The sequence below is a fragment of the Salvia hispanica genome, chromosome 3 (assembly GCF_023119035.1).
Source record: "Salvia hispanica cultivar TCC Black 2014 chromosome 3, UniMelb_Shisp_WGS_1.0, whole genome shotgun sequence".
Lineage (NCBI taxonomy): Eukaryota > Viridiplantae > Streptophyta > Magnoliopsida > Lamiales > Lamiaceae > Salvia > Salvia hispanica.
In genome coordinates this window covers 53,145,003-53,160,298 of record NC_062967.1, presented here as the reverse complement: position 1 = coordinate 53,160,298, position 15,296 = coordinate 53,145,003, and the positions used below count along the sequence as shown (strand labels likewise).

Below are 15,296 nucleotides of genomic sequence, written 5' to 3'. Positions count from 1 at the left end.
GTCTGATATAACAAGCTCGAAATAATTTGGTATGTTTTCGAAACTAATGATCGTATGAAGACGAAACCTTTTAATTTATCTTTATTTCTCCCATTATTAAGACTTTTTTAGAAAAAAGAAACAAATGTTATAAAGAAGAATGATACACATAGCATAGCATGCTATTATATAAATAATGAGATTTTATATCAAACAAGTTTTTCTTATAAAATCATGATGCACTATTATATCTACTAATGTTTACAATTCTTAGTATGTCTCATATTCTATTAATCCACTTCACTCATATTTTATTGTAAAATTAATATAAAAAGTAAACCTCATATTCCATTAACTTTTCTAACCCACTGTTCTTTACTTTTCTTAAAACTCATGCCACAACAAGAGTGACTCCTATTATAGGACGAATGGAGTATAAAATAAATATCAGGTACCATTTTTGTGCAAAACTGAAAGATCAGATATTATTTATGTACTTCACTCTATGCAAAACTGAAGTGACGTTTCTAATGAAGAGATGCAACGGCGACAGAATTGTCGAAATTGCCCTTTGAAGGCCTTGAGAGCATTTTCGCTAGAAAAAAAATAAAAAATACCTCAAATGATAATAATTCTAGTAGACAAACCTAAAATGGTAGTTTTCCAAAGTTCGTGGGCCATAAACAGTATTAGGGTTATAAATACTCCTACTACCTTTATAAAGAATAGTAGAGCTAGTGAATTGGCTGGTGGTGAATAAAATACTAGAACCTTAATTTGATTATTTTTTAAAAGATTTTGATTCGAATCGGTTTAAATTTAATAACAAAATTCCGTTTTTCACTTTGGTTCAAAGTTCAAACCAAAAGTTGAATTTAGTTTTTATATAAATTTGATATCTTGATTTAAACGTTATATATGTTAACTATTAAATTTATATCCAAATTTTATACTCTCTTTGTATCTCGGTGTATCCACAATTAACCCACTCTTGAGTCAAAAGATTACTTATTTAAATCTCTGTATTCTCCTATGAATACTACTTAGAACAAAAGTCATGTTCCTTCTACTTCTAATGTCCAAGTCCCAATAACATACTATCTCATGTCTCAAACGATTGTCGCTAAGTCATCAGTACTGTATGTCTGACTATTCTATATTTTGAATCAATAAAGTTTTTCAACAAAAATAATAGAAACAATTAGTAACATCAATACATATATCAAAATGTCTTTCATATTTGGTTGCAATACGGCTTTAGGTACATTACATGTGGGATAAATATAGATAAGAAAGCTCAAATCATATCCCTCTATTCTCAAAGCACAACTACATCATAGTATTTCGTACCAATACCCACAAACTTAGGCATTTATATATTACACAACAATTCCTTAAATTTTAAGCTTTGAGCATTCATATATTTTTCTTCTTTTTAGATCACATTTCCTTTTTCTTTTTTTATTTTAGTCTTTGACTTTTTCTTGATATAGATTGTCTTTTTCATCATAAATTACTCCCTCCGTCTCACTTTAGGAGTCCCGGTTTACCATTTTTGGATGTCTCACTTTAGGAGTCCCAATTAAAATATTCCATAAATAGTAACAAGCCCCACATTCTACTGACTTTTTTTCACTCACATTTTATTATAAAACTAATATTCTCTCGTCCATGAAAAATAGTCTCATTTTGCCATTTTGGGATGTCCACAAAAAATAGTCTCATTTCTAAAAATAGTAAATTTCTCTATCATACTTTACCTATTTTTTTTCCTCTCTCCCATACTTTACCTACTTTTTCTCCATATCTTTCTTACTTTACCTACTTTTTCTCCCATGTCTCTTACTTTACCAATTTTTCATTAAAACTCGTGACGTTCACAAATAGAACATTTTTTTTTTGGATGGAATGAGTATATAAAAATAGGACCAACACTCCACTATTTTTTTTCACCAACTTTCATTTACATTTCTTAAAACTCGTGTCAAACTCAAATGAGATTACTAAAGTGGGACGAAGGGAGTGGTAAATGATAACCCAACACCACTTTACATCTCTTACCACTTCAATGAATATTTGAACCACTTAGCATCTTACTACCAATAAGCACTTCAAGGACAGTGAAAAAGGCTGAAAAAATGACTATAAAAATGATACTCCAGTTCATAACTTGTATACCAGCATGACTGGCAAAGACAAGCTGAATTGTTGGAGCTTAACAGGTCATTGCTTGCTTAATTATAATATAACACCATGAATATGATCATACGCTACTGAGAGATAAAGACTAAAGGGGTCCATTCCAACAGAGCTACAAATTTTGAAATTTATGCCCAGAAATTCAAGAATTCCACTAAAACAGAATGCACTCTCGTATCCTCGGAGATTAAAACATGCTTTGTCAAAACAAAATTTAGGACATGCAATGACGATATTATAATATTTCCACAACAAAAAACATACTACTATTTGTTACAGAAGGATCCGTTACTCACTTAGCTAAGCAAAAATCCCAATTTCCAGCATATTATTTGTCCTTGGAACCAAGCACCTGTTGCTTAATCTGTTCGATGGTAGCAAACAACTCATCTCTATTCTCCTGAAAATAGAGATGACCTGTTCAGATTGGCACCAGCAAAGGTATATGCAAGATTTATTTATTCAAAAATTTAGGATGCCAACCTTGAAGATAAGGTAGCGAGAGCTGAACCAGATCGTGTAGCCAAGCCCAACAAGTTCCAACACTTTTGGGACCTAAAAATTGATCAAATTTCAGAAATATTTTGGTTAGTAAAGGTTTCGTCAGCATGCATCATAGAAAAGTATGTTAGGGCTGAGTAGGCATTACTTACCAATGGAATAGAATCAACGGCACCAACAACAGCAGCTGCTAGCCAAAGGGCGACAGCACCACCACCACCAAACACAAGAATTGAAGACGTGTCCTCATAATCCAACTGCAACAGAAGACATATATGAATCATGAAACTCAAACAGTATCACACGATAACTTATTTAGGCCCATAGGAGTTTTCAAGTTTGGGCAACAAATGCAGACATCTCTAGGGTTAAAAATGAGGGAATCATAGGCAAATTACAAGAAACGGCTGCTCAGGTAACCGCTCAGCACTGACATGATTGCCAATGTTTCATCAAGCATTCTAAAAATTGAAAGTACTCATCATAGCAACCAAGTTCTCATCATCAAGATATTCAGCTTGCAACAACTATACATTCAAGAGATTCAGTGGATAGGTTGTCAAAAGGTTATGTTTTTATTACTAGCTTCTACATTCACATTATATATGAAACTCACCACATCAATTTCACAGGATTTTAACTACCAAGAAGTTATGAAATAAATGGAAATCACATTAAAATCCGGACATTACACACAATTTCGATGAATACTATGTATCCCAAACAACTTAAACTCATACAGGATCAAAAGGAAGCACCTTAATATCGAATTCCTCCAAGAACTTCAAAAACTGCAGATTATCAACCAAAGAACCTTCTTGAGGTGCTTCATTTTGCTGAGTTTCATAATTGTCGATATTTTCACCAACATCAGTTGTTTCCACAGTTATATCACCATCCGGAACAGGTTCATCGGTGCCATATGAAGTCCTCCCCGAGGTCTCCTCAGGTGTGGTTGATCTCAGAGATGAACTAGTACGGCATCTCAATCCTATTTTAACAGACAATTTTCCCCAAAATCAATACAATTTTTTACAAAACTGATAAATGAAACCGTTACTTACAAACAGAACGTTCATAAAAACTCAATCAATTAAGAAAATTGAACTGAATATACAATGTTCATAGGACACCATGGTGAAATACTCGCATAGGGCAAAGAATTGAGCAACGCCAACCATCGAATTACAGTAAACTGTGAATAATTCAGAATTTATGAACAGCAATCTAAAAAATCGAGTAGTGCCACTCAAAAATCAGAACAAAAACAAAAATATTCGAATACATAACGAAATTAAAGAGAGGGAGCCTAATCGTTCTGAAATAGACAGAATTCACATTTCGATAAGCAGGATCCATTAGGAAAATTGAGAATCGAGTAAACTGACCGCAGTTGAATCTGGTTGGCTTAAGCAGGGAAGGAAACTGAATTTTGCAGTGAACGGACTGAATTTGATTGGTAGTGAGAAGCTTGGGATGGGGCGAAGCAACGCTGGAGATGCCTCGAGCTGTGCAGAGCTTCATAGTTGAGGAGTTCATGATCGAATTGGAAGGAGAGAGGGTTAGGTTTGCTGGTAATATCAAATGAATATTCAGTAGGGTTTAACTTTGGGTTTATCGACTAAAATTGTGATACACCATTATATCTGACATTATCGAATTAGGGAGATCATCTAAATTTAATTTCATTGAAAATCATAACCTCACTTTCAGACATAACATAAAATGTTCAAAAATTAAAATAAACGATTAGAACTGATCAATTTAATTGATTAAGATCTAAAAAACATTGACTAAAACCAAGAATCACATGAGTTACATACGGAAAGGATTACACTATTGATTATAAAGATTGATATGCTACATACTTTATATAAGCTTTTTTGAGCATCACTCTTGTTTGACGCACGTTTAGTATTGTTCGTTGCGATTTATATATTTAGTTTGATTCTAGTACTTTAAAAATGTTATTAAATTTTTAATTTCACAAAATTCATAAAAATCAAAGCTCGATTTTCTCGTTTATATCACATACTAATGCTATAGTAAATGCCATAAGAAAGATTAGGTACATAAACACTTTTTCTTATAATTTCTAAGTACAATTATGATATTTGAATCTTAACTTCATTTTTATTTTACGTATTTAACGCCAGTGAACAAGAGCAAATCATACTCCTCACATCATTATATACAAAGAGTGTTTATATATACATAAGAGCGGTTTGCACATATTTTAAATAAAAAACTCACTCATCCGATGTGGGATAAGTTTGCACCCGTCATTTATTACCCAACTTACACCATTAAACACTACTTATATACTGCTTCTCTTCCATCTTACTTTACCAATTTTATCTTAATTCTCGTGCCATATTACTTGTCCATATTTTTATGGCACGGATGGAGTACTAACAAACAACTACTATCTCCTTCCCACTTTAGTAGTCCCGATTTACCATTATAATGATAGACCTCACATCCAATAACTTCATTCCCCTCATATTTTATTATTCCCCTCGTCTACGAAAAATAGTCGCATTTTTTCATTTTGGTATATCCACTAAAAATAGTCACATTTCATAAAATGTAAAATTTTTCTCTCATACTTTTCTCACTTTCTCTCTCATACTTTACTTATTTTTTCTCTCCAACTCTCTTACTTTAACAATTTTTTTTTTCTCATCTCTTTTACTTTACTAATTTCTCATTAAAACTTGTGCCGTTCACAAAAGTGCCGATTTTTTTTATGAAGAGAGTATATAAAATAGGACCAACATTCTGTTATCTTTTTCAGTAACTCTCGTTTACATTTGTTAAAATCCGTGTCAGATTCAAATGAGACTTTTAAAGTGGGACGAATGAAGTATTATTTTATAGAAGTAATAAATTACAACATCACTCATACATGATTAAGTAGGGAATAACATATTTATTGATAATAATTATGACTAGTAATTTATTCATTAAATTATAATTTTTGTCAATAATATTATTTTATCAATAATTATCTAATAGTATCACGTACCATTCTTTGTATAATTCTCAACTTGCACAGTAGGCCTTTTTTTACATTTGTATATTGAATAATGGGCTTCACATACAACTAATTAATTGCTTATACTTAAACTATCAATTAAGCCCTAACAGAATCACCGTAACAAAAAACACCTATCAATAATATTATCCTTCGCCGTTGTTTTCGTCATCATAGTTATTTTATAGTAGCTAAATCTCAATTAAATTTATCTCTTCTGTTGCTTCTATCCTTCACACCTCTCCATTTGAGTTTGAAAGACAATCTCTCTTTGTGTCCTCTTTATTAGGTCAGCATTTCATCCATCTTTATCTTGTCTTGAATCATAAAAGAGGTTACCTAGTCTGCTAATTAATTTATGGTTTTGTAGTTTTTTTTGTTGCATAAGTGTTTTCTATGCCGATTAATGTTCAATGTACATTTGCGTTCAAGAGCCTTAACTTGAAATCAACCATAGAACAACTAATTTTACAAAATAAAAATGTTTACAGATTTTTGTTTGGTACTCTTATTGTATTTATAATCTATTATCTAATTTACTAAGTCTATATTTAATTGATAATCTATATAGGCTTGGTGGAGTTTATTGAAACAATATGGATAGAAGTTGGATGACAAAGTCAAGAATAACAACGGAATATCAAAATGGACTTGAATACTTTTTGGACTATGCTTTTCGCAACGCAAGTATGTATAATAAGATATTATGTCCATGCAAACGTTGCGGAATGAGCATATGCATGTCTAGAGATGATGCATTTGAACATTTGACAGTAGATGGATTTATTCCGGGGTACACCCATTGGATAGCTCATGGGGAACTTCCTAGTATTCTTTCAGCTAGGGGTGAAAATCAACGTAATACTTTGGGCGATGATAATGTGCAAGGCTCAGTTCATGATTCCGTTGGAGTTCCAAATGAAGGTGGATGTACAGAAGAATGTGTAGGACAAATCAAGGGGAAGGATAAACTGGGACATGTAAGGATGATGGGTCAAGAAGTGTTCCCCTCATATATATCGAATGAAACTCCTAAGAGTACATCGAACCGTTTAAGAAAGGAGTACAAAAAAAATATTGCTCATCTAGAGGCAATGCTTGAAACAAAACAAAGAATTCGTGCTTCGCAAGTACACAAATGGACAAATGTGGGAGTTTCTGAGTCTCTCTCCCTAAATGCTACTTCAAGAAAAGTTGATAAGGTATCTTTGCTTTTATTTTTATACAATTTTGAAAATATTACATATTAAAAATGGTTATTAATCTATTTTGGTTTCTTGGAGGTTGAACCATATGTTTCTCTACGAAGTATCCACACAAACAAAATCGTTGCTAAAGGATATATTATTAGCATCGATCCAAATACAAGAGTTGGAGGACAAGCCATAGGACAAAATTGGTGTGAAATATACATCAAAGTTGTAGTTGAACCTCAAGAGCAATTGATCAGGCCTTACGACAACTTTCAAGAGTTGTCTCAAGCAGTTGGTCATATGGTTGCTTGGCCACGTTCTTTGGTATTTTATCAAATGATTTATCAACATATGATTACCTATTGCAGTTTAGTTTGATTCTTATTGGATATTCTCCTTATATATGTAGGTGACACCTACTGAGCACTCACTGAGAATTTCTTGATTTACATTTGGATTCCAGGTACTTCAAATTTAATTAACTAATTATATTTATTTGATCAGTCTTGGTTTGTGCTTTTCATTAATTTATAACATGGATTGCTTTTGAGATCTTCCCACATTTTCTCTTTGTGGCAGCCTTAGTATGATATGCAAAGATGGTTACTCTCCTTTTGTTGAGTTCTAGTTTTTGGCAATTTGCACTAAAGCATGGATAACCTCTAAATGGTGATGATTTGGATTTTGAAATTTAAACCTTATAACATAGACAATTATAGTTTTAATTTGCAACTGGATTCACTAGTTTCTGACATTGTATGAGTTTGGAATGAATTCTACAAGCTGACTGTTTTGTTGAGTTCCTGTTTTTGGCAGTATGCACTAAAGCAAGGGTAAACTTTCAAAGGTGATGATTTTGATTTTGAAATTTAAACCTTACAATATAGACAAGTATAGCTTTAGTTTTCCACTGGTTTTACTAATTTCAGACATTGCACGAGTTCAGAATGATTTTTTAAATTGGTGTAAAAATTCTGGTAATTTCTGAATTTTTGCTGAAAAAATTGTTAATTGTATGCTTATGTGATAAATTGATGTTGAGTTTATACTCGTTGTTATGTTGCTAGTCTTGTATTTTATGTAGTTTTCTTTGTTCTTGATGAAAATGCTAGTATATTGGAGTTATGAATAATTTGTTTGTGCATTCAATACTTTTGTCGTTCCAATGTTGTTTTGATATTTCATATATGTGGCTAGAATTTGGGATTTGAATTAACTTGTTTTCTTTTAATTTTTCTCTCTGATGGTTTTGTTGTTCATGCTAACTTGAAATTATCAAATTTCATTGCTCCAGGTGCAGATTGCTCCGATGATAGAAGAAGAACATAAGACAGTCTACGTACCTACAAATATGTTATGCTCTTTTGAATAGATTAGAATTTTATAGTTATGTAGTTGAAGTAGTAGCATCTTTTAATCAACAAACCGAAGTTGAGTATGAACTCCAACTCAATAAAGTCCTCAAACAAAGCTGGAGTTTGATTCCATCTCATGGGGACAGAATTTGAATGATATACAAAATCAGAATATACTTATTCCAAGGATAAAATTCTGTGGTGTGACAAATTTTTCACTATCCCAATCTAAGGAATTTGAAGTTCTTTCCCACAGCTGAAAGTAAAAAATGCAATCTTATTGCTTAATGGCAATGTGAATGCTGTACACTTGAAAATTGTTGGGATAAATAGGGTGAAACCACAAGGCAAAGGCAGCCCATTTTCTCTACTCTGCAGAATGAATTGTCTTGTCTTTGCTTCTTGAAAATAAGTTAATTAGATGAAATCTGGTTGGCCAGTTGAGGTTAAACAACGATGCCACATACGGCTGTTCGGGTCGAGGACCCTGGGCTGAGCTATCACTTCCGGAATTGGGAAATATGCGTAGTGTGTATTGCATATTCCCACTGTGATGCCGCTGTACCCAGCAAATGCTCCATGAACCTGCCATGATATTTGTCTAACTTTGAGCAAACAGTTGCCACAGGCATGTCTAAAACAATGTTGTTCAAGAACACATAACGTGCTAAGACATCCACATTAAAATGTGGTCCAATCATCAAGTTAAGTCTAGAGATTTATAGAGACTTAAGCTCGAAAGAGAAGACCTTAAAAGTTAGTATATGTTCAAATATGAAGAAAATGGTATTGGCATTAGTTTGGTCATTGTACGTTGGTTTCCATAGAAAAGAGATAATTAAACACATGACTTACAGCATTTTGACCGAGCACAGTGCATAGAATCCCATCTGATGCATTTGCACGGCATGCACGTATCATGTAAGTCGGATCAATGTATTTGACATCTGCTGGATGTCCCATCTCTTTGAAGAACTTCTTTACCTGTAAGGTGTAAGGTATTAGTAGAAGATGATAAGGAGAAAAGCATTTACCATCTCAAAGTTATATAATTAAAATATGAAGGCAAGGATGAGAGAAAGAGAGAAAAAGAATATCAATGATATAGAATTACGATGTGGAAGGTCTCCGAGTCATCTCATAAAAGACAATGCAACAAAGCATCAATACAAATTGATTCATACTTAATGAAATATTCAATTAATTTCTTATAGAAGAGAAGAAACATCTGAAGATACATTCAACCACTTTTTCTCTCTCCAATTAAACTATTCTAACTCTTTTTTTCTCTCCATTTAATACTTGCATTCACAAAGTCTCTCTTCAATTAAACATATCAACTAACAACTCCAGAATTCCAATGCCGACTAAGATAAGAAATGTGTAATCTTAGTCGGGACGGAAGGAGTAGTATATTACTACAAATTTAGCAATTTTAAACAACAATTACATATCTGACTTTCACATACAAAATTATTCATATATATTGGTAACAAAATCATTTTTGTCATTCCAACGTTTGTCTATCATGCTATTCATAACGACTATCTTATTGAACAAATACTAGTAACATCATAAAAACACTATCTTAGCTGCCGCCCGAAAATCCTATCTAAAGTTAACTGTCATGCTATATCTGACCCATGAAACCAAACAACGAAGGTAATGCGAACTATGTTATATTGTACTCCTCCATTCCCTCATAGTTGAGGCGGAACCTTTTTGGCACGGAGTTTAAGAAAATGATGTTCAGTGTATTAAGTGAGAGAGAGTAAATTATGAGTGAAAAAAGGTGCTATATGGAAATGACTCAACTATGAGAGAACGGAGGGAGTAGCATACACAGAGAAAAGCTGCATTAAGAAATTAAAAGCATGCCCGAAAATGAGAGGTCAATTAACTAAAGAGGATAACTATCAAATTCTGTGAAGCAAAAGCATAAAAAGTATCTATAGTTGAAGGACTACAACCAGGTAAAGGTACCAACCTCTTGTTGTATATGAACACCAATATCTCCCAGAACAATGTTCCCTGATGCATCTGTAGCATTGGTTTTCTGTAGAAGATCCTGAATGCAACATAGGAATAACAGTTTAGTTTTTCAATCAGGCACCATCTTAAACAGATACGGAAAAAGTTTCAATCTTTCATCAATTAAGAGCATCTATGAGTTTTGAATTTTAACATTCACAGCAAGCATGGTCTAATTCACAAAGTAACTTGGATTATAAGATGATGAAAAACAATTGTGAAAGTCGATTTCTGCTGATAGGTGTGGTCTTTTCAGGAGAACGTGAATATGTTTTATCTAGATAAAAAGGATCATCATCTGACTGACCTGACCACCTCCCTCTGCAACACAGACAACAGCAGACCCTTTCCTCTCAAGCAAATATTTTAGGTGATTTAGAACACCATGAGGTCCATGCAGATTAAATTTGACCTGATTGATCAAGACACAATACTCAGGCAAATGACCCGAATAACAAAATACTATCATTAAATTTACGGAAATGGTACCTCCGGAATCAGGCATATATCAATTTGTCCACTAGCAAGAGATGCCTGCATAGCTATGAAACCACTACTTCGACCCATCAATTTCACAATCCCAATGCCACGATAAGCACTATGCGCCTGTCAAATCAAAGTGGGAATCATCTAAATAAGGAAGTAAACATGAGATTAGCATTGCACAGCTTGAAGATGGGTTTGCATAGCAAGTGAACAAACTATCAAATCTGTAATGAAGATACTGAAAAGATAAAAGAGCAGAATGACTTTTAACCTCAATATATGCAGAATTTATTGCTCTTTGTGCCTCTTCAACAGCTGTATCAAAACCAAATGTCTTATCCATAAGTAGAATATCATTGTCAATGGTTTTTGGCACGCCAACTACGGCTATCTTCAAACCTCTTTTACGGCACTGGAGGGAAGCAAAACATATTAACAATTAGAGGCGCAATGCATAATGTTGCTCACTTTTGTTGCTGAAAATGCAATAATATGCAGCAAGGTATAATTAAAATACAGAAGCAATAAGCCAAAAACCTCTTCGTGTATGGCATTAGCACCAGCATGCGTGCCATTTCCACCCAGTACAAAGAGCATGTTTATCCCTCTTTCCTGCCATCAATTCTTGAATTAGTATTGAAACAAATATTGCATTTCAAAACTAAATATGATGAAACCAGATATCAGCAGCAACTTAAAATTTACCTCCATACTTTCTACAATGTCAGTCACTGTTGGTCCTCCACGTGAAACTCCTAGCAAGCTACCTCCAGAAAGATGAATATTTTGGACCACCTTCCTGGAGAGCTGAGTGACATACCACAGCACATATAGTGAGATAAAATATGATAGTGATATTAAATATGCATAACAGCACATTTTCTGAATAAAGTTATCATTCATGACTCTAACATATCCAACTTGATAAGAAAGAATTCAATAATATCATACAAATATGCCATTTATTGAGAATACGGCAAGGAAAAGTATCAGAGATATTACATTATTCATTCAGCTACCAAGTGGAGTGGATAGTGCTTCAGTTGTCAATCTAAGATAAGCTAAACAAAAGTAGAGGATCATCTGATGGTAACATCTACATCATACATACTCCCTCCGTCCCCGATTAAGAGTCACACTTTTCCATTTCGATCCGTCCCCAATTAAGAGTCACACTTCATTTTTACCATAAATAGTAAGAAGGTCCCATATTCCATTAACTCAATTCACTCACATTTTATTATAAAACCAATTTAAAAAATGGGTCCACATTCCACTAACTTTTTCAACCAACTTTTCTTTACATTTCTTAAAACTCGTGCCCAGTCAAAGTGTGACTCTTAATCGGGGACGGAGGGAGTATTTTTTTATGAATTTTTACAAGATTTCATGTGGCAAATTTCTACTGCAGCATTAGCCGTATCAGTGCACTTGTTGGTGTGCATTATTAGCCAATAAACTTTCTCAACCAGAGCATGTAAATGAAGCTTGAAACGAAGCAAAAGATAACACATCAAGTAAGAAAAGCATCTTTTTCTTAGAGAGATCATTGGCTGATAAACTATATCCTTGATTCCTTGTAAAATATACTCACTGGCATCTCAGCTAAACTTGTGTCAGAAAAGCCACGATAACCGAAAGGGATCCCAACAATCTGTTTCACGCCATATATCTCAAGGGTGATGACTATCTGCAACATAAAAAAACCTTCAAGTTACAAACTCGTAATTAAAAAAGATGTATTATGCTTATGAGAACATATATAGTCCTGTTTTTCCATGTTGGGGCGTCCATAAAAATTAGTCTCTATCTATTAATAATAAATTTTTTCTCTATAATAAGGTGGATCCCATTTTCCACTAACAACACTTCAACCACTTTTTCTCTCTATCTATCTCGTACTTTACCAAATTTACATTAAAACCATGACGTCGGCAACCAAGACTATTTTTTGTGGATAGGGTTAGTAGTATTTTTAGCATCCCATATTCATCAGGTTAATTGATCCCAGTTTTTTAGCGTACCAAATTCAAATCAGCTAGGAAAGAACTGAGAGAAGCATATATTTGATACTACAATACCTCACCAAAGAAAGGAGGACAATAAAGACAGAATTACCAGTTTTCTTTAGATAGTTCTGTAAGCTAATAATTGCAATTAAAGAACAAAATACCAAATGACTGTCGTAATGATCTCCTTATTCATGTAAGAATATACCTGTCGTATCACATCATTGAGACCAGGACAAAGGCCTCCACAAGTAACAATTGCTGCTTTGACCTCCTCTGGCTTGAAGTATATTTTTTCTCGGGGTCCAGCACGGTGAACCCTGACATGTAGTAGAAAAAATTTAAAACTACAGAATTCTTACTGTAGACAAATTGTCAGAGCACACTATGACCATTTTCAATTCTCTCTCTTTCTCTTGGGGGAAAGGTAACAGTTCCATGTAAATATAACGGCCTTGAAATTTTTTGTAGATTTTAATGGTGCTCTATGTTTATCAACCTCAGAGATTGAAACCTTGCAATATGATTTTTACCATTGTTCAATCCAGGAACAATTAGGATCGATACACTCAGCACCTGCAGATGTTGGAGAAGAATAACGTATGACCTGAAACATTGGACACAGAATTTTAGCATGGAGTAGGCTTCTCGTGTCAAGAGATATGAGGTGGTCATATTATTATCCTTTTATGATAGCTTGTGCAAACAGAAAATATTACAACTAATAGAGTTTAGTTTATACATCATTGAGAAAGGCCGAGTAATGCATGAAATTGCGGTTTTTTCTGTTTAACTTTCTCAATCTTATAAGAGCAATCTATTTCATTGTTGTCAAGTTTTATGTCTACATTTTCCCAATTACAGGACCAATTATACTTTGTCAAAGGAATGTTAATGGAAAAAATGATGTTAAAGAGTTAAGTGCATTCACTATTAAATAACCTCTTCCAATGAGGCACTACTGTTGATCAGAGACAAAAAGTACGCCTTGATACATATAACACTTGTTTCCAGAAATCCTGTTGTTTGTAATCTATTATAACCATAAAAATAAATTATATTATGTTCCTATTCTCTCAAACATTCATAACTAAGTATAAACTCTTAGTCTTACATATTACAGAGTCAAAATATGGAAATCAATTCTCAAGACTCCAGCAAACAAGGAAGTACCAAATTACAAATCTTCAGAAAGGCAAAAATGAAACAGAAGAATCAAGCGATTACGAGGGCAGATGTACATCACGGAACAAACGACATTTGCTGCAGTAATACTGAAGAACAGTGGAACAAGAAATTGAAGTGGCATCATACCTTAAGCAGTACTCTGTCGTTGTTATTGATATAACCATGCCACGCTTCATCCGAAGGATAACCTTCCGCAAATTCAGAACTTATAGGACTCCTGCAACAGACACTTAAATTAACTCTCTCAAGTGAAGTCACATTTCCACATTTTGATTTCAAGAGAAAATACAACAATGTCATAACTCCATCAAGTAAACAGGATATCAAGCTTATGAATCACACACAATAGCATAGTTCGATCAAATTAATCAATTCAGAAGGATATTGCCATTAATTCAAGTCCGTGCAAACCTCATTTTCAAGCAGAAAGTGGAAGGATATGAGGCGGCGTCAGGAATCACATCAGTTAAATGAGGAATGCGGAAGCGCGCCTCGAAATCGCTCTGATACTTTGACTTCCAATCCGGATCGCTGAAATCAATGCTCGCCTGCTTCGCCGCCTCTGCTCTCACCTGAATTTTTCTCCTCCGAATCCGGCTCCGCTTCGCGAACGACACAGAAGAGAGAAGAGCGTGATCGGCGCGAGCAGTCCTCGGCGCAGCGAGCAGCGCCGGTATGGTGGCCGGCGAAAGCGCGTCCATTAATTTAGCAGGAACAGGAATGCTATGAAACCTCGAAGTTTTAAAATTGTGGCTGTATATGCAATGAGCGGGGAGATCGGAGTGACGGAGAAAGAGAGGGAGCTTTGGATTAGTCCAAATGTGCTTTTCTGTTTTCTTTCATTTTCTTGTCAGAGTCTAAATAATTTATGAAAGCGCCTGTTTTGCTAATCAACCAAAACGACTGTTTCATTTCATACTCGCCTCAAAATTTAATTTTTATTTGTAGCATAAAATTAGTTAAATAAGTATTGATTTATCTAAACTCTTCACGTAGTAGAAACATATTATTACTACCATCCCATTAAATATGAAATAATTATTTTTTGGCACAAGTTAATAAAAAAAGAATAAAGTAAGAAAAAAGAAAAGTACTCCTTTGTCCCACTATGAGTGAGACATTTTATTTCGTTAGTTATTTTGCAAAGACGATATAGTCTCTGTCCACCAAAAATAAATATAGTTGTGTATGATATAGATTTTAATGTGATTGGTAAGTAAGAGATGAGTAGTGTTAGTAGATAAGCTCTACATTATTAATAGTATTTAAATGTTTAAAATTTTCATATTTAAAAATAGACGAATTTTGGTGGACGGCC

The 15,296-nt window shown here is 33.8% G+C and overlaps 3 protein-coding genes and 1 non-coding gene across 4 annotated transcripts; 1 reads left to right on the top strand and 3 right to left on the bottom strand.

Annotated features, from left to right (window-relative positions):
- Positions 1 to 2,239: 2,239 nt before the first annotated feature.
- LOC125215142 (protein CURVATURE THYLAKOID 1A, chloroplastic-like) lies at positions 2,240 to 4,296 on the bottom strand. The gene is made up of 5 exons (XM_048116466.1): positions 4,068 to 4,296; positions 3,438 to 3,670; positions 2,832 to 2,936; positions 2,662 to 2,733; positions 2,240 to 2,578 (listed from the first exon to the last, which is right to left on the bottom strand). The coding sequence occupies exons 1-5, from the start codon at positions 4,216 to 4,218 to the stop codon at positions 2,507 to 2,509; spliced, it is 633 nt and encodes a 210-aa protein (XP_047972423.1). The 5' UTR covers positions 4,219 to 4,296; the 3' UTR covers positions 2,240 to 2,506.
- LOC125217261 lies at positions 3,087 to 3,169 on the bottom strand. The gene has a single exon (XR_007175678.1). It is a non-coding gene; the product is annotated as a small nucleolar RNA snoR128 (small nucleolar RNA).
- Positions 4,297 to 5,913: 1,617 nt separating the features above from the next.
- LOC125211494 lies at positions 5,914 to 8,277 on the top strand. The gene is made up of 5 exons (XM_048111321.1): positions 5,914 to 6,005; positions 6,288 to 6,918; positions 7,000 to 7,233; positions 7,319 to 7,372; positions 8,204 to 8,277. The coding sequence occupies exons 2-4, from the start codon at positions 6,313 to 6,315 to the stop codon at positions 7,352 to 7,354; spliced, it is 876 nt and encodes a 291-aa protein (XP_047967278.1). The 5' UTR covers positions 5,914 to 6,005; positions 6,288 to 6,312; the 3' UTR covers positions 7,355 to 7,372; positions 8,204 to 8,277.
- A 141-nt stretch (positions 8,278 to 8,418) lies between these two features.
- Positions 8,419 to 14,820, bottom strand: LOC125211493 (ATP-dependent 6-phosphofructokinase 5, chloroplastic-like). The gene is made up of 13 exons (XM_048111319.1): positions 14,390 to 14,820; positions 14,105 to 14,195; positions 13,324 to 13,397; positions 12,999 to 13,110; positions 12,376 to 12,471; positions 11,487 to 11,588; positions 11,319 to 11,393; positions 11,053 to 11,193; positions 10,785 to 10,901; positions 10,603 to 10,707; positions 10,252 to 10,332; positions 9,120 to 9,248; positions 8,419 to 8,849 (listed from the first exon to the last, which is right to left on the bottom strand). Exons 1-13 carry the CDS (start codon positions 14,677 to 14,679, stop codon positions 8,682 to 8,684), a joined length of 1,581 nt encoding a protein of 526 aa, XP_047967276.1. The 5' UTR covers positions 14,680 to 14,820; the 3' UTR covers positions 8,419 to 8,681.
- Between the last annotated feature and the right edge of the window lie 476 nt (positions 14,821 to 15,296).

Coding starts and splice junctions, on each gene's coding strand:
- LOC125215142 (XM_048116466.1), bottom strand. CDS start 4,218: ATGAACTCCTCAACTATGAAGCTCTGCACAGCTCGAGGCATCTCCAGC. Junction 3,671..4,067: donor GCCAACCAGATTCAACTGCG/GTCAGTTTACTC, acceptor CTGTTAAAATAG/GATTGAGATGCCGTACTAGT. Junction 2,734..2,831: donor CCGTTGATTCTATTCCATTG/GTAAGTAATGCC, acceptor ATCAATTTTTAG/GTCCCAAAAGTGTTGGAACT.
- LOC125211494 (XM_048111321.1), top strand. CDS start 6,313: ATGGATAGAAGTTGGATGACAAAGTCAAGAATAACAACGGAATATCAA. Junction 6,919..6,999: donor CTTCAAGAAAAGTTGATAAG/GTATCTTTGCTT, acceptor GGTTTCTTGGAG/GTTGAACCATATGTTTCTCT. Junction 7,234..7,318: donor TTGCTTGGCCACGTTCTTTG/GTATTTTATCAA, acceptor TTATATATGTAG/GTGACACCTACTGAGCACTC.
- LOC125211493 (XM_048111319.1), bottom strand. CDS start 14,679: ATGGACGCGCTTTCGCCGGCCACCATACCGGCGCTGCTCGCTGCGCCG. Junction 11,394..11,486: donor ACATTGTAGAAAGTATGGAG/GTAAATTTTAAG, acceptor AATTGATGGCAG/GAAAGAGGGATAAACATGCT. Junction 10,902..11,052: donor TAAATTCTGCATATATTGAG/GTTAAAAGTCAT, acceptor TTGATTTGACAG/GCGCATAGTGCTTATCGTGG.